The sequence below is a fragment of the Mustela nigripes genome, chromosome 2 (assembly GCF_022355385.1).
Source record: "Mustela nigripes isolate SB6536 chromosome 2, MUSNIG.SB6536, whole genome shotgun sequence".
Classification (NCBI taxonomy): domain Eukaryota; kingdom Metazoa; phylum Chordata; class Mammalia; order Carnivora; family Mustelidae; genus Mustela; species Mustela nigripes.
Genome location: NC_081558.1, coordinates 932196 through 949298, shown reverse-complemented (window position 1 = coordinate 949298; position 17103 = coordinate 932196). Strand labels below are relative to the sequence as shown.

Sequence of the window (17103 nt, the reverse complement as noted above, 5' to 3'; positions counted from 1 at the left end):
AGGCACGTCCGAGCGGGGCAGGCAGGGAGCTCCCACCGAGGGTCCCTGTTGCCCTCACGAGGGTCCGAGTGGGGCCCCACACTGGTGTGTGCACCGGCAGGACAGGCCTGGGAGTGGGGCCGGGTGCCCGCCCGCCGCCCTGACAACCGCCCCCTCTCGCCCCCCAGGCCAGCTTCCCACCCAGCGAGCTGGCCCTCAGCAGCCCCGGGCCGCTGTCCCCTTCAGGCCCCAAGGCCGGCGTCCAGTATTACTCCTACCCCGGCCATGCTCGGCGCAGAGCCGCGGAAGGTGGACTGGGTGAGTGGGGCAGGCGGGGCGCAGGTGCGGGGGAACGGTCTCCCGCGGAAGTAGCAGGTCGGGGTCCTGTGGCCCGGAACCTGGGTGGCGTGTGCCCGGCTCAGCGGAGGCTATTAGCTCTGGATGCCGTCTCGCCCACTGGAGGTTCATGGCCTTCTCACACTTGAGAACGCCCCGCCAGCACCTCCGGCTGCACTGGGGGTGTCTTAAACGGCAGCGTTCCCCACAACACACAAACATGTAGAAACATGCTCAGTGGCCCTTGAGGAAGACTCTTGGTTCCAGAACAAGAGGCGAGGCCTTGCCCAGTCCCCCTCCACTGGGCCACATGTGTTGGTGTCCGAGCGGCTGCGGAAGCCCAGCGGGTTGAGACTTAGGGTCCCTGAGTCGAGCGAGGAGGGAAACTGCCAAGCCCAGGACCCACACCGGGGAGGCGTGACTGTGGGAGCGCAGGGAGGGGCCCCCCGCAGACCCCTCACCCGAGCTCTGCCCTCCGCCCTGTGCACATGGGTCTGCGACCGCATTCGGTCATGTCCTTAGTAGGAGGTTCGGGGGTCTCTTATTCCCCACCCTTCTCCTCCGTGCCCCTGGCTGGGTGGGGTGGGGGCCCGGCAGGCCCGGTGGGCTCACTCTTTGCTCCGCACAGACTCACAGCCCAAGAAGGTCCGGAAGGTGCCGCCGGGTCTCCCGTCCTCGGTAAGTTGAGTGGCACACAGACCCGGGGTCCAGACTCGGGGCCCTCTCCGCAGGGGGTGCACAGCATGGCCGTGCGGGGAGGCACTGGGCTGTGTGTGACTTCTCCCGGGGCTGTGGCTCTGACCTAGCCAGCCACGAGGGCCTCTGGGAAGCTCTTCCTTGGGTCTAGCTCAGATCCATGTTTTAAGAGGGCCCGATGTTCTCTGTGGCCGAGGCACCTTGGGAACGGTGTGATGGGCCCCTGGGAGCGGGAGTGGGTTGGAGGCGCCCTGGGGGTCCAGTTCATGGGGTCCCCACCCCCGCTGCCCTTGGTTCTGGGCCCGGAGGGGCTTAGCACACCGCACTCCGGTGATGGAGTCACTGGGGACAAAGGCTGTTTGCTGGGGTCCCTGGCCCAGCCGCCCTCTCTGCTTGGCTCCCGTGCTGCCCCCCGTGGGCTGACCCACACTGACCCCCCTCCCCCCCCCCCCGGGCTGACCGCAGTTCAGGGTCGGGGCGGACACCCTGCAGCCGGGAAGTGCGGGTCGGGCTCTTTGAAGATTTGCTGCATGACGTCATCAACCCCCTGCTTCCCCGATCTGAGCCACCAGCCCAGTCCCCTGGAGCATCAGAGCTGAGCTCCCCCAGACCTCCCCGCTTCTGCTCCTGGGACTCGTCTGCCACCTCGCGGTCCTGCTGTTCCTCCAGGCCCGGCCTCTGCACCCCCACGTCTCCTGGGGTCAGGGCTGGGGCCCAGGGGGGGGTCTAGAACCGGGGAACGGGGAAGAGGCACGGCTGAGGGCATCAGAGCTGGGCTCGGACGGGTCGGGAGGAGTTGGCCGGTTGCAGGAGGGGACAATGTCCTTGGTCAGGGGTCCAGTCTGCAGAGGCCTCGGGAGCCACACGCTGGAACTTGGTGCAGGGGCGGGATGGGAGGTGGAGGGTAGAGCAGGAGAAGACCCCCCGCGACCTCCGGTGCTGGCCAGGGGAAGCGTTAGAGCCCACAGAGTGAGGGGCTGGTGGCTGGAGGGCAAGGCTGGGGACGGGTCCCCCATCGCACTCAGGCCCCTCCTGCCTGACAGCCCCTGCCTGTCTGCAGGTGTACCCGTCCAGCTCAGGTGAGGACTACGGCAGGGACAGCACCGCCTATGCATCTGCTAAGGCCCCCAGCAGCGCCTATCCCCCCCACTTTTACATGGCAGGTGCGTGGGGGCTCACACCTGAGACGGTTGGGGCTGCGGGTCCCCTGGCCGCCTCTCACCGTGTGCACCTCCACAGATGGCAGCCTGCACCCCGCGGCCGAGCTCTGGAGCCCCTCCGGCCAGGCGGGCTTTGGGCCGGTGCTGGGCGGGGCCTCCTCGCCCCTGCCCCTCCCACCAGGCGGTGGCAGCTCTGTCGGGGGCACCACGGGCTTTGGCAGCCTGCACCAGCACGAGCGCATGGTAGGTCTGTGGGACGGGCAGGGGTGGGTGGGCAGCACCCTCAGCGGACCCCCGTGACCCCGTTCCCCCCACAGGGCTACCAGCTGCACGGGACGGAGGTGAACGGCGGGCTCCCGGCGGCGTCCGGCTTCTCCTCGGCCCCCGCGGCCGCCTATGGCGGTGTCTCCAGCCACACGCCCCCCGTCAGCGGGGCCGACAGTCTTCTGGGTACCGACCCCTTTGCCCCGCTTCCGGATGGGGCCCCTCCATGCTCGAAGCCTGGCTGGGTGCGGGGGTCGGGCCCTCATCACTTCCGTCCTTCCCCTCCTGGGCCTGCCCTGCATCAGGCCCCGCGGGCCACATCCAATGTCTGGAAATGGGCCTTTGAAGGACAGGTCCCCATTCTTCCGTCTGGGGGAGCAGATTCTCCAGGGGAAATCGCTCACTTGGGTCCTGCCGCCTGCCCGCCTGTCCCTAAAGCTGCCGTGGTGGCAGAGGGCAGGACTCCAGGCCATTCCCAGCTGGAATGGGGGTGCCCGGTGCTGGGTGAGGGCGTCCACGCTAGGCAGCTGGGGCACCGGCATCCGAGCTGGGCCCGGGGCCGGGGGAGGTCCTGTCCCTGAGCTCGGTTTCCGCTCTCTTCACCCCCCCCCCAGGCTCCCGCGGGACTACTGCTGGCAGCTCTGGGGATGCCCTTGGGAAGGCATTGGCCTCGGTGAGGCGTGGGACATGGGGTGGCCGGGGGTGGCTGGGCTGGCAAGTGCCCGAGGCTGGCGCCTGACCCCGTCTGGTGGCCCTGTCTTCTCATCCCTGTTGCAGATCTACTCCCCGGATCACTCAAGCAATAACTTCTCCTCCAGCCCCTCGACCCCCGTGGGCTCCCCCCAGGGTCTCGCAGGTCTGTGGGGGGGTTGCTGGGGAGCGATGGGGGCTGCATGAGGCCTGCAGCCCTGAGTGTGTGGAGAGCTGGGCACACCCCCGGCCTCAGGGCTCCGGTTCCCGCGGGCATCCGGAAGGCTCTCCGGAACGGGTTCTCCAGTCCAGTCTACATTGTACGAACAGTCAGGGACAGGGCGGGGAGTCCAAGAGCCAGAGGAACAGGCCAGACCCCCTCCTGGGCTCCCACGCGTGGACAGGTTGGCGTTTGTTCCCGCAGGGTCTGGTGGGCACCAGTGGCGGGCCCTGGTTTCGGCTTTGCTAAGGGGCTGGTCATCCTGTCCCCGAGGGGACCTTCCTGGGGGTCAGCTTGTGGTCAGGTTCCTGGAAGGCCACGTGGTTCTATTAGAAAGCCTGCAGCGGGGGTTCTCAGGGACCCTCGCCTTGCTGAGCACGTGCAGGGCCCCTGTGGCGGACCACCGGTACGGCAGGCCGGCCGGTCCCTGGGGCGCCTGCTCTATGTGCCACTGGGCTGCTTTCCCCGTGGGGTGAGGGTTCTGGAGAAAGGAACCCGTCTGCTGGGTGGGTTCCCAGGAACAGCCTGGCTGGCCCGGCGGGCATGGGGGCCACCATATGGCCCGCCCGGGCTTCGCAGACCGTGCGGCCTCTGAGTCGGGCCACTTGGACACGCAGCCTGCAGGGGCCCCGCTGACATGCCGCCTACCCTTTTCAGGGACATCGCAGTGGCCCCGGCCAGGAGCCCCCGGTGCCTTATCGCCTAGCTACGACGGCGGTCTCCACAGCCTGGTGAGCTTCCCGGGCTGGGTGGACGCTGTCCCTCATGGGCACGTGTGGCCAGGGGAGGGCACGGTACATGTGGACCTTGGGCCGGGGGGGTGGGCCGTGAGGGCAGCTCAGCATGTCTGCTGTGGCCAGCGTACAGGGCTTGGAAGCCGTGTCCCCGGAGAGCTGCTCGGGGGTCCCCTTGGCAGGTCACTTGTGGGGCACATGGCCTCGCTAGCCAACGAAGGCTCAGGTTGTGTGCCGGACCCCAGGGCCAAGCAGTGCCCCAGGGGCCTGCACCCTTGACCGCTGCCCCTCCCCTGCCCGCAGCAGAACAAGATGGAGGACCGCCTGGACGAGGCCATCCACGTGCTGCGTAGCCACGCAGTGGGCGCCTCGGCGGATGTCCACGGGCTGCTGCCCAACCACGGGGCTCTGGCTTCGGGCTTTACTGGCCCCGTCATGCCGCTGGGGGGCCGACACACAGGCCTGGTGAGTGCTGTTTGGGGGCAGGCTGGGCAGGGGGTCAGAGTGGGCAGGCCCTGACCGCCGAGCCCACTCCTCTGTCCGCAGGTGGGAGGCGGCCCCTCGGAAGACAGCCTCGCGGGCAGCAGCAGCCTCCTGCACAACCACGTGGCCCTCCCCAGCCAGCCCGGCGCCCTCCCTGAGCTCGCTCGGCCACCGGACTCCTACAGCGGTGAGCCTCAGTGTGGGGGCCCGGGAAGGGGTGGCCGGCTCAGGGCACTGGGCTAGGCCAGGGGCATGCTCTCTGTCAGGCACTGGGCTGGGGCCCCTCCCCGCACGCAGCGTCCCCTCCACCCGGCACCGGCACTGGCACCGGGAAGCCCTTCGGGAGGGCAGTGGCCGGTTCCTTCCTGGAGGGGTGGAGCCCGGGCACTTCTCGTGGTCGGCGTCAGCCCTGTGCTTGGGGCCTGTGTGGGCCCTGGGCAGTAAACCAGGAGTTAATCAGAAACCCCATCCCCGGGGGGGTGAGCAGCTGTGGACTAAATGCAGAAGGAGGGATGCTGGGGGCAAGCGGGGGGGCACAGGGGTGCTCGTAGCTTTAGAGACGGCCGGCAAGGTCGTGACACTTGGGCGGAGCAGGGAGGGGAAGCAGACCGGTGCTTGGGAGATGCATGTGCCAAAGCCCCTGGGCGAGACCATGCCTGGTGTGCTGAAGTAGTGAGGAGCCCTGTGTTGGATAAGAGGGAGGTGGTGAGGTCAGGGAGGTGACAGGGCAAGTCGTGCAGGTCCTGACCCGTGGACATGGGAGGACCTGGGCTTTGACCCCAAGGGACCTGGGAGCCTTGGAGGGCTCAGGCAGGGTCAGGAGCTGCCAGACCCAGTGCCCACAGGCGCCCTCTGGCGGCAGCTGAGGATGATGGGTGACCGCTGAAGCCGCAGGGGGGAGTGGATGGTGCTGGTCCGGGAAGTGGGGTGCGTTCTGGGTTCCCAAGGCAGAGAGCCCACAGGATTGCAGCTGTGGAGGCCATGGTGGGATGCAGGTCTGGGGTTCAGGGAGCCTGCTGACCGCTGGGCGCCAGGTGGAGTCCAGAGCCAGGGCAGGCTCCCCAGGCAGAGCAAGCGGAGCAGAGCCCCAGCCTGAGCACGGTGTGGAGGTGGGGGGGGCAGGCGCGTCAGGTGCTGGTGTTGAGAAGCCACGCTGCAGCAACGTGGGGTCAGGGTCGTGGCCAGCGGCCGTGGGCTGTGGACTTTTCTGGGGAAATACCGAGGAGGTGACAGCACTTCGCACAAGGCTGCAGGGAGGTGGTGGTGACGGGCCCGTGAGGGTCTCGTGGCGGCCAGTCCCAGGCGCGGGGACGTGGACTCTGCCACCGTGTGGGCAACCACGGCCTGAGACGATGCCGGGACTGGGCACCGCCTGGTGTCCCGAGCCCCCAGGAACACCCCACGCCTCCCACATTAGGGCAGGTTCTCTTGTCTGGCGCAGGGGCCCTGGCCGGCCTCCGCACACCCCCTCAAAGCCAGCCTGAGTGTGACAGGCGGCCTTGCTGTGTATTTCTTGATTTTTTTTTTTTTTTTTAAAGATTTTATTTATTTATTTGACAGAGGGAAATCACAAGTAGACGGAGAGGCAGGCAGAGAGGGGGGGGGAGCAGGCTCCCTGCTGAGCAGAGAGCCCGATGCGGGGCTCGATCCCAGGACCCTGAGATCATGACCTGAGCCGAAGGCAGCGGCTTAACCCACTGACCCACCCAGGCGCCCCTATTTCTTGATTTTTTATGACTTTTATCACACAGGGCATTTCTCTGGGACACTTAAAGTCGCCACGATTCAGGGTGGGGGGGGCGGCTGGGGTGCAGCTTGACCCCTCACAGCGCCTGGTGCGCCCTGACGTTTGTGCTGTGGGGCCGGCATTCCCTGAGCTGAGTCCCTTATCCCAGCTTCTCCCCTTCCCCTTGCCTGCTCTCCTCCCCACTGCATCCTGCTCTGCCCTCCTCTCCTCTCCCCGCCACTACCCTGCTCTGCTCTTGCTCCTGTCCCATCTCTTCCTTTCCCCCCTGCTACCCTTCCCTGTCCTGCCCCCCCCCCCTTCCCCCCTCCCCCCCCCTGCCCTCCCCCCCCCCACTACCCTGCTCTCCCCTGCCCTCCTCTCCCCCCCACTACCCTGCTCTGTCCTGCCCTGCCCTCCCAGTCATCTTTGGCTGAGCCCAGGCCCCGTTCCCGGTGTGTCTTGTGCTGTCACTGTCGAGTTCCCCGCTGTGTGCCTTCACACCCGTGTTCTGTTACATGGCCTTGGGCTTTTCTGAAACTGGCATTGGCTGGCGTGTTCACGTTGGGAGCAAGGGCCACCTCGCTGCCGGGGGCTCAGGATGGGCCCTGATCTGGGACATTAGATTGTTTCAACTTTCTACTCTTGGAGTAGGTGCTTTCTGGAATGATCTGTAATGTGTCTCCAGCATGTGCACAGGAGCTTCTCAGGTGGAATTCCAGGTTGTGGGGTTTGGGGGTCTGTGTGGATCTACCCTCTCCCGATGACACCAGACTGTCCCGACTTGCCTCCCATGGGCAGTGCCCCCGATGCTGGGCCCTGTCACTTTGCCTGGCTGGCTTCCCCACTTGCCGAATCTCGGTTTGCGTTTCCATGGACGGCTGGTGCCGTGAAGCAGATGGCCACTTCCTTGTCTACGCATCGCCCACCTGGGAGCTTTCTGTTTTCCTCTTGAGCTCCTGGTCCTTTTCGTGGTCACTCGTGGGAGTTCTTTTCACCTTCCTTGGTTTTTACCAGACACGTGATTTTTTTTTTTTTTTTTTAAGATTTTGTTTATTCGAGGGAGCCAGCGAGCATGAGAAGGGGGAGGGTCAGAAGGAGAGGCTGACTCTGCGCTGAGCGGGGAGCCCCATGTGGGACTTGATCCCCGGACTCCGGGATCGTGACCTGAGCCAAAGACAGTTGCTTTAGCAGCTGAGCCCCCCAGGAGCTCCGAACCGGTCTTTTCTATCCTGCGGCGTATGTTCTCTTCTTGGTGGGATCCTGGTAACCAGAGATTCTCAGTTAGGCTATAGTCCAGTTTATCAGTGTTTTTCTTTTGTTTTTTTCAAGAACAGCTCATTCAGGATTGTAGGAGGTGGTCCTCCCCTCTGAACCACAGCAGGATTTCCAGGCACTTTATTCTGAAGGTTTTCAGATCCTCCTCTGTTGGAACTGGTGATTGTGTGGTGTGAGATAGGACCTGATTCTAGGTGTGTTTGCTGCTTTATTGTTGGGTTGTTTTTTTAAGATTTTTTTTTATTTGACAGCACAAGCAGGGGAAGAGGCAGAGAGAGAGAGAGAGAGAAGCAGGCTCCCCGCTGTGCAAGGAGCCTTGTGCCGGGCTCGATCCCAGGACCCGGGATCATGACCTGAGCTGAAGGCAGAGGCTTAACGCCTGAGCCACCCAGGCGCCCCTGGGCCTTTTTTTTTCTTTTTCTTTTTCTTTTTGTTTTTTTGCATACGAAGGCCTGGCTTTCCCCAGAGACCTCACTCTGCCTCCCAGGAGGGCAGCGGGCATGTGTCGGGCGGCCCGGGGCGGTGCGCAGACGCTAAGCCCAGGCCCGTTGCAGGACTCGCGCGCGTCGGGGCGGTCTCGGGCGCCGGGGAGATCAAACGGGAGGAGAAGGAAGACGAGGAGAACACGTCGGCGGCCGACAACTCGGAGGAGGACAAGAAGGAGCTGAAGCCCCCGCGGCCTCGGACCAGGTGCCCGCCTCCCCGCAGCTCCCCGCAGCCCGCCCGTCAGGACGCACGCACGCGCACGCAGACACGCACACGACCCCCCGGAGCCCCCGGCCGCTCCGACCCCCCGTCAGGACACACAGACATGCACACAGTGCCCCCCGCAGCCCCGGCCGCCCCGCCCGTCGGGACACACGCACGCGCACGCAGACACGCACACGGCGCCCACCGCGCGAGGCTGTCGGCGGGTCCCCCGCCTGTCCCCCCGCCTCACTGTCTCCCTCTGGCCCCCCGGGCCCGCCCCATAGCCCGGACGAGGACGAGGACGACCTTCTCCCCCCAGAGCAGAAGGCTGAGCGGGAGAAGGAGCGCCGGGTGGCCAATAACGCGCGCGAGCGGCTGCGGGTCCGAGACATCAATGAGGCTTTTAAGGAGCTGGGGCGCATGTGTCAGCTGCACCTCAACAGTGAGAAGCCCCAGACCAAACTGCTCATCCTGCACCAGGCCGTGTCGGTCATCCTGAACCTGGAGCAGCAGGTGCGAGGTCAGTGGGGGCGCCGCTCCCTCCCCCGCCACTGCTGCCGCGCTTGCCCCCCCTTCCTGGAGTCAGTCTCCCCTGCTGCGCCTGTCCCCCTCCTTGCTGTGACTTCCCCTTGCAGTGACCGCCTTGCCTGCTGTGACTGTGCCTCTCCCTGCAGTGACTGTCCTGCCCTGCTGTCAGCTCCCCCACCGCGGTCGCTGTTCCCTCTCTGACCACAGGGCCGTCTAGCCTGGCCCCAGTGTCCCCTCTGGGAATGGGAGGTTGATACTCTTGGGAGCCGTGGCTCTGCAGACCTGGGCACTTTGGCTCTGAATTCCATCCTGGACCCCAGGGAGCCCTGCCCGCCCCAGCCCTCCTTTCTCAGGGAGGCTGTAGTCTTCTGGCTGAGGCCCCTGTGGCCAGGGCCAGTGGTGACTGTCGCTGCAAACAGACACATCCTTGCGGGGCGCTCCAGCCCATCAGCCCCCATCCCCTGGTGAGGAGCCAGGAAGGCCCTCATGTGACTCGGCTCCCCAGTTCAGCTGCTTCCTTAACGCGCCAACCACCCACGCCTCCATGCCCTTTAACCCTTTCTCTCCTGCAGCGCTGTCGCTTGGACCGGAGCTGGGGCCCTCGCCCCACCCACACCTCACCCCACCCCCGGCCTGCTGTCCCCTCTGCTCTGAGGGTTCCGTGTTTCCGTGGTGGTGTGGGCACCCCGCTGTGTCCCCCGCGCCCACCTCTCTGCTCTCTGCCTCTCGAGCTCCCTCCAGCCCAGCCCACCCGCCCCTCCGCTTCCATGGCAGCCCCTCCTACCTCGCACTTGCTGCCCAAGCCCCGGACGGCTGCGACCTTGGGGTCTTTTCTCCCCCACAAAGCCTCCCAGTTGGGACTTGAGGGAAGAAAGGGGACCAAGGGGTGCACCAGCCTCAGGCCTGTCAGTTTGGTCTGCGCGCTTGTCCTGGGGTCGGGGGCCACCGCCACCTGGCAGGATCTGCTCAGGCCCAGGGGCAGGTGGGCGGACCGGCGGACAGGGGCGTAGCCCCCTCCCATACTGTGGGAGCAGGATAGGGCCCCTAGGCGCTGCTCATGTGCAGGTGTTTGGGCTCCTCTTCTGCCCGTGGGACGCACACCAGGGCCAGGCCTCACCCACCCCGCTTCCCGTCCCTGAGGCCAGGCGAGGCCGGTGTCCCGCTGAGGACACAGAGTGAAGTTGCTGGGCAGAGCCACGTGGCTGATGCTTCGCAGGACTTGAACCAGGGTTCAGCCCTCATGGCCCGGCGTCTGAGCCGTTCAGCCGTCCTGTGTGTGATGGGGGCCGGTGCAGAGTCGGCGCTCAGTCACCGCTCCGCTGGGACACACAGGGCATTCGTGGTAGCGATGGCTGGGCCGGGGTCTTTGCCCTCTCCCGCCCACACTGGTCTGCCTGGCCTAGCCCTCACACAGTCCTGCCAGCAAGTGCGCTGAGCCGGGAAGGTGGTACCAGGAGGGGCAGGGGGCGTGGGGTGCCCCCAGCTCCCCGCAGATGGCCTGATGGGGGCTCAGGCCCCCCCCTCCATCCCCTGGGAACGCCCCTGCGCTGGTCTCCTTGGGGCGTCAGTACACACACAGCCTCGCCTGCGGCCAGGTCCCAGGTGCGCACACAGGCTTGGAGCTCCGAGCCCGGGGGAGCACGCGGTCACGGACATGCACACGCACGGACACACACACACACGCACGCACACTGTCCTCGGGCACGCGCCCGCCCGTCCCGGCCCGGCTCCTCGCTAACGGAGGCCCTGGTGCTGTGACCCAGCAGTACGGAGGAGGTGCTGTCCCTGGAGGAGAAAGACCTGAGGGACCGGGAGAGGCGCATGGCCAATAACGCGCGGGAACGGGTGCGCGTGCGGGACATTAACGAGGCCTTCCGGGAGCTGGGCCGCATGTGCCAGCTGCACCTCAAGTCGGACAAGGCGCAGACCAAGCTGCTCATCCTGCAGCAGGCCGTGCAGGTCATCCTGGGCCTGGAGCAGCAGGTGCGAGGTAGGCTCCCGGGCCGCCGGCCCCGCCCCCCGCCCGCCGGCCCCGCCCCCCGGCCCGCCGGCCCCGCCCCGTGGGCTCCCCGCGCAGGCAGCGGGGCGCTCGCATCCCCGACGGCGCTCTGCTCTCCAGGGCCCCGCGCCCGCAGGCTCCCGGAGGGACCCTGTCCCACATGGCTCTCCCCTCCCCCCAGAGCGTAACCTGAACCCCAAAGCGGCTTGCTTGAAGCGACGAGAAGAGGAGAAGGTGTCGGGCGTGGTCGGAGATCCCCAGATGGTGCTTTCGGCCGCTCACCCGGGCCTGGGCGAGGCCCACAACCCCGCGGGACACCTGTGAGGAGGGGGCGCTGCCCGGGGCCAGCGACCCGGCCCGGTCCCCGCCGGCAGCACGGCCTCCACCCTGGGCCTCACCGTCCCGACGCTTGGGGGCGGCCCGATGGATCCTGAAACCGAGGCCTGGGCCCGAAGGGGCAGTTTTGTTTTGTTTTGTTTGTAAACAAAACCGGGAAGCAAGCGAGATGAACACTTTGTCCGAAAAGAGGAAAAAAATGCCTTAAGTAGAAACCGCGGGAGTCGGAACCTGCTCTCGCGGGAGGGAGAGGCGGGGCGGGCTCGCTCTCCCGCAGCCGTGAATCGTGCCTACGCCTGACCTGTGTCTTAAGGAAAATAAAGAACGTTAGTTAGATTTTTTTTAATGTCTTAGAAAATTAGCAGGGAGGATGCTTTTGGTCTCTTTTTTTTTTTTTTTTTAAGCTTTTTTGCATATGTTTTGTAAGCAACAATTTTGTATAAAAGTTTCGTGTCTCTTGCTGCTTCTGCTGCTGTTTCTAGACCTGAGCGTGGCATTTCACGGTCAAGCAGGCCATTAAAAGTCATACTGAAAAGACCCACCGTGAACCTGAGAGCCCCCGCCCTGGAGCCGCTGGCGCAGGAGGGATGACAGACCCGTCTGCTCGCGGCTGGTTTAGAGGGCGGGCGGTTTCCTGGCTTCTTGTCGGAGGGACATTGCGGGCTGGCCTTGCCCTGGTGGGAGTTCTCCTTGGGGAGCCCTTGCTTTGTCCTCACCCCTCCCTCGGGAAGGGGGCGGGGGGTGTCTGCAGGGCGGCAGCTCTTCTCCTCAGCCCGCTGGCCCGCACAGTCTGCAGACCTCCGCAGATGGGATTTTGTCAGACCACTGCTTCTGGGCACGGGCACAGGGACCACATGACAGGAGCTTGATGGGGGGGGGGGGGTTCTCCAGGCACCGCATCCTGCGTTCCTTTGACCTGGGGCCCTGGCCTGTTCTCTGATCTCTGGCAGCGGACCTGCACAGGACTCTGGGTCAGCACACCAACCCCCCCCCAAGTGACTGATCCCAAACTCTGGAAAGCTCCAGGCTTTGGCCCTGATCACCTGCAAGAGCAGAAGGGTGTGGGCCACTCGAGGCCCGGCTGCCAGGCCTCCCCATGTCCGCCACCTGCAGGGGGAACCGGCTCCACGCAGGGTTCCCCCAGGCCTAAACCAAAGGTCCCTGCAGTTGCTGGGACCCCCAGACAGCTGCCCCTCCATGTATCCCCCAGGTGCAGGGTCAGGCCTCCTGGGTTCCAGGCTCCTTCCTGTAACCACCTGGTTCCCGCCACCACGAGTGTGTGCGTGTGTGTGCGCACACACATGCACACGACTTCTGGACCCCAGGTGGCCACGTTCACTTCCCCCCCCCAACCCTCCCCCGCTGCGATCCCAGAACAGTGGGGCTATCTGCTGCCCTCACACCCTGTGACTGGCACTCCCTGAGGCCAGGAGCTGGACACCCCAAGGCAAGCACCAGGCAGGACCTGCGGGCTGCCTCCCAAGCCCTGAGGTCACCTGGGTCCTCCCACTGATGCTGCCCACACCCCCAGACGGTTCTGGGGACGGCGAGGAGTCGTTGGCAAGGGGCCCTTCTTGGTGCCTCCCTGGTCGGTGTGGGTCTGGTGGGTGCTGCCTCAGTGTCCCTTGGTCTGCACGGAGCCACTGCCCCCCGCAACTATACTGGACTGTTGGGAAGAGACACAAGTAAGGGAAAACCGTGCTGTGTGCCTCAAGATAACCGGTTTTCAAACAAACTTTAAGAAAAATAATTTTATAAAAGTGTCAGCACGGCTGACTGGACTCTGGGATGTGTTAAGGGCCTCTCTCTCGAGCGGCTCTGGAGATCTGTCCTGTGTAGCGCCACAGCAGTTAAGTGTGACATCATATGGCCCCACGGCTGTCCCCTGGCTCTTCCAGCTGCTGTGTGGTTCCAGCCGGGGGGAGGGGGGGGAGGGCAGGCGGAAGGGGGTGCCATGCCAGGGAGGGGGTACGGTGTTCTGCAACGCTTGTAGGCGCTGACGCCTCTGCCCTGCATGCGATCCCTGGGGCAGCTGTCACAGAGCCCCGCATGGGGACGGGGCCTGAAACCACCGGGACTGATTCTCCCGTTCTGGGGCCAGGTCCCCCAGATCCTAGTGTGGCGGGGCCGCGCTCCCTTCTTGGGCTCCAGGGGAGGGTCCCTCCTGCCTCTCCCAGGTCCGAAGATCCTGTATCCAAATAAGGTCCCGTTCCCAGGACCGGGGGGACAAGACGAGAGCATCTGTCTTTGGGGGACAGGCACCACGAGGGTCTGACTGGGGCCACGGTGAGCAAGGCTATCAAAGCCAGAGTGATGGGAGGGGCCCATGGCAATTCCACATTCTAGAACCAAAGCACCTCGGGTCAGGTGGGGAATCTGTACCTGAAGTAAGAGGTTCTGGGATCTGGACGCTGGACCGGCTCATGGGGAAAGCCACTCCCTGAGAGGCTGCCTGATAATTTTTATAATTAATGTAATATGCCAAAGCCCACTGAATTACGCACATTAAGTCTGTAAATGGGATGGTGTGTCAACACCATCAAGAAAGTTTATGGGCTCCTGGGTGGCTCAGGCAGTTGAGCTGCTGTCCTCGGCTCAAGTCATGATCCCAGTGTCCTCTCAGCAGGAAGCCTGCTTGTCCCTCTGCCCCTCCTCCGCTAGTGCAAATAAAATCTTTAAAGGTGTTTATGTTTTGTTTTGTTTTTTTACGATTTTATTTCTCTGTCTTCTCCACACCCAACCTGGGGCTCGAACTCATAACCCTGAGATCAAGAGTCCCATGTTCTTGCCAGTGTGCCTGCTGGTGCCCCTCAAAAAGGCTGTTTAAAGATAGATCACAAAGGTGCTAAAATCCTTCAGTGAGGCATCCCTCCTCCCCGTCCCAGCAAGGATCTGCTCTATGGAAATTTCTCGAAAGAGCCTCTTGGCCTGGCTCCCGCAGGGTGCAAGGGACGCAGCCACGTCTTGGCAGCAGCTGCGGCATCTGGGCATGTCGTAGGGTGCAGGTCGCTGTGCTTGTCCCAGACCTTCAGCCAGCCCCTGCCAGCCCTCTGAGCCCCCCTGCTCTCGGGAAGACGACACAGCTTGGGCGTGACATGAACCCCAGGCACCCTGCCACCCCGGTCAGCCCCTCGGACGCCACGCTGCACTGCGGCTTCTGGACATGGACCCCCCACCATGCCCGACCCCGGAACTGGGGATGCTCGGGGAAAGGGCCTTTGCCAGTGGAACTCCAGATCCTGACATGAGCTCGTCCTGGCACAGGATGGCAAGTCAGTGACAAGCACCCTGATGAGAGAGAGAAGCCGCATGACATAGGTGGCAATCACGGACGCAGAGGTGGGAGGGACAGCGGGTGTGCGGCCCTGTGACACGTGCATGGGGGGCTTATGGCCTCCAAGGCAGGCAGAACATGAAACCCTGTGGTTTCCAGTTGCCCAGCACACAGCTGTCACCAGGACCATGGGGAACATGGAGCCTGTGTGTCCTTTCTAAAGTGGTGCAACGCCCCCAATATGATGGAGCCCCATGTCTCACTGGCAGGGCCATCAACAGGCCTGCGACTACTCCAGAACGGTTTGGCAGGCGGACACCGGGGCCTGGACACTGACCTGACCGTCCGCAGCAGTTACATCTCAGTGTGAAAAAACAGGAAGCTTGGCGGTTCTGTCCACAGCTCAACACGGGGCCCCCGCTGCGTGCCAGCTGGCCCCCCACGATCCTCTCCAGGGGGATAAAGACACACATCCACTCAAAGACATGGACAGAACCACTCATGCGCCACAGCTGAGATGGCGAAACCTGGAAACAGGCAGAATGCCCTCCAGCAGGTGAGTGGTCTGCACACAGGTTCGCCCTCCGCAGGTCTCGGCTCGGCAGCGGAAGAAAGGCACCAGACACCAAGTGGAACCCACTGTATGCCCCCTGGTAGAAGAGTCAGAAAAGTGCAGATGGACCGACAGGAGACGGATGAGTGCTTGCAGGGGCCGGGAGGGGGGTGGCAAGGGTCCAGAGGAGCAGGAGGAAGGCCAGCAGGCGCCTGCAGTCCTGGCGCTGGGCACACACACACACGTCCAAACACCAAGTTGTACGTGTTCAGTCCATGCGTTTTTGCATGTCCAATATTCCTCAGTACAGTGTAAAGATAAAAAAAAAAAAGACTCCATAAACGAGTGAACGGATAAACAGAACCCCCCCCCCCGACAACGCAGGGGAGCCTCCTTTGGCTGCAAGCCGGAGCGGGGCCCCCACATGCTGCCCCAGGGACGGACCCTGAGCCTACAAAGCTCAGGGAGGGAACCAGACACAGAAGGCCACAGGGGGTGTGAGTCCACGTATGTGATGCGCCCAGATCAGGCTCTTCCATGGACAGGAGGGGGTCTTGTGGGGGCCGGGGGCTGGGGAGAGGCTGAGGGAGGGGGAGGAGGAGGCTTCTTTTGGAAGTGATGAAATTTTTCTGCAACTAGACAAGGTGGTGGTCGCAACAACTTTTGTGAATTTCACAGCATAAAAAAAAATAAAAGGAGCTGAGTTTCCCCTAAAGGCTGGATAGGAGTATCATGGGAAATCCAAGGTCCTGCTTATCCACCACCGTTTTGGATATCAGGATCCTGACTACTCCTTTTTGGGGATCCTCCCCTCCCCTAGTTTCAGTCCATGTCCTCTTATGAGCATAGCGACCTCTGCCCCATTTCCACAGCAGGCCCAGGAGAACCAGCCTCAGGGCATTTTCCACAGTGGCGAAGAGGCCATCTTCCTTCAAGGGCTGCTGGAATGTTGACTTGGAGTTTCCACATGCCAAGGCTCAGAGAGAGCTCACGAGAGGGCAAGGACAACAGAGGAAGGAAGAGCTGAGAAATGCAGAGAGAGATTCGTAATAATATTGCTATGCTCCTGTGTCCAGCCGTGCCTGAAGCCATCCAACATGCCATAAAACTCCTCTCTTACACTGGTCTTCGTATTTTATGGCTTCGAAGAAAACATTCTGCCTTATGAGCTGAAGTACATTAAGCAGAAGGAGCAATGAGGCAGGGCATCAGGAACTGCTAGATCCAGGACCTGCAGCCCTCGGGCCTCTATGCCCATCTCTACTTATTGTTTAAAAGATTTTTATTTATTTATTTATTTATTTGAGACACAGGGCTTGATGCGGGGGCGGGGAGCATGAGCGGAGGGAGGGGCAGAGGGAGAATCTCAAGCCAACTCTGCGCGGAGCCAGGAGCCCAGCCTGGGGCTCGATCTCACCACCCTGAGATCAGGACCGGAGCTGCAACCTCGAGCCCTGCGCTTGACCGACAGAGCCAGCCAGGCGCCCCCTCCCACTCCTCAGACAGTCTCACTCCGCCTCCCCTCTCTCTCGGCCACCCCCCCGGGCTCCGCAGCCCATTTCAGGCTTCCGCCCACGGACTCCCTCCGGCCACAGGCTCACGCCCCGGAGCGCCCGCGAGAGCCGAGAAACAACGTCCCGTCCAGCCACAAGGCGCTCCGGGGCTCCGGGCGCGGGCTCTCGCCGTCGGGGCCAGCACCCCCGGCAGCTCCCTACCCCCGCCGCGGGGTCAGCCGCCCCGCGGGAGGCGCAGGCGCAGGGGCCCCGACAGCGCGGCGGGAGCGGAGCCCGCGCCGGACGCCCTTCCCCCGGGCCGGCTCCCGATGCTGCGGCCCCAGACGCGGTGGCCGCGGCTGACCAGGGCCCGCGCGCGCCGGGGGTCGGTCCGCTGGCCGAGCCGGGCTGCGAGCGACCGCTCCGGGGGAGCGGGGGGTGCGGGCGGCCGCCCCGACGCGGCTCCCTCCGTGCGGCTCCGGCCAAGGTGCTGCCCCGCGAGGCCGCAGTTTCCTTGACGGCAAATAAAGCCTCTGCTTGCGGTAAAGACAAAACCACCAGCCGAGCGCGGCGGCTGCAGTGACCTGCCGCAGGCCGCGCCGCGGGGCCACCCGGACCGCCCGGCCTCGCGCCGCGCGGGACCCTCCCCGCCGCAGACCCGCCCGCT

At 64.1% G+C, this 17103-nt stretch overlaps 1 protein-coding gene across 16 annotated transcripts in view; it reads left to right on the top strand.

Moving 5' to 3' along the window:
- TCF3 (transcription factor 3) overlaps window positions 1-11577 on the top strand; it is a 30165-nt gene extending 18588 nt beyond the window's left edge. Inside the window, exons 7-19 of one of the 16 annotated variants that reach the window (XM_059388518.1) lie at window positions 168-297; window positions 944-993; window positions 2072-2174; window positions 2251-2414; window positions 2489-2621; window positions 3050-3108; window positions 3213-3291; window positions 4003-4076; window positions 4386-4544; window positions 4626-4749; window positions 8118-8253; window positions 8538-8773; window positions 10962-11577. In XM_059388518.1, coding sequence (XP_059244501.1) covers window positions 168-297; window positions 944-993; window positions 2072-2174; window positions 2251-2414; window positions 2489-2621; window positions 3050-3108; window positions 3213-3291; window positions 4003-4076; window positions 4386-4544; window positions 4626-4749; window positions 8118-8253; window positions 8538-8773; window positions 10962-11104 — 1590 coding nt within the window. In that variant the 3' untranslated portion in view covers window positions 11105-11577. Of the gene's footprint in view, window positions 1-167; window positions 298-943; window positions 994-2071; window positions 2175-2250; window positions 2415-2488; window positions 2622-3049; window positions 3109-3212; window positions 3292-4002; window positions 4077-4382; window positions 4545-4625; window positions 4750-8117; window positions 8254-8537; window positions 8774-9353; window positions 10516-10544; window positions 10772-10961 lie in introns of those variants that run through there. The other 15 variants (XM_059388520.1, XM_059388519.1, XM_059388517.1 and 12 more) reach the window with 15 other exon arrangements.
- Window positions 11578-17103: the final 5526 nt, after the last annotated feature.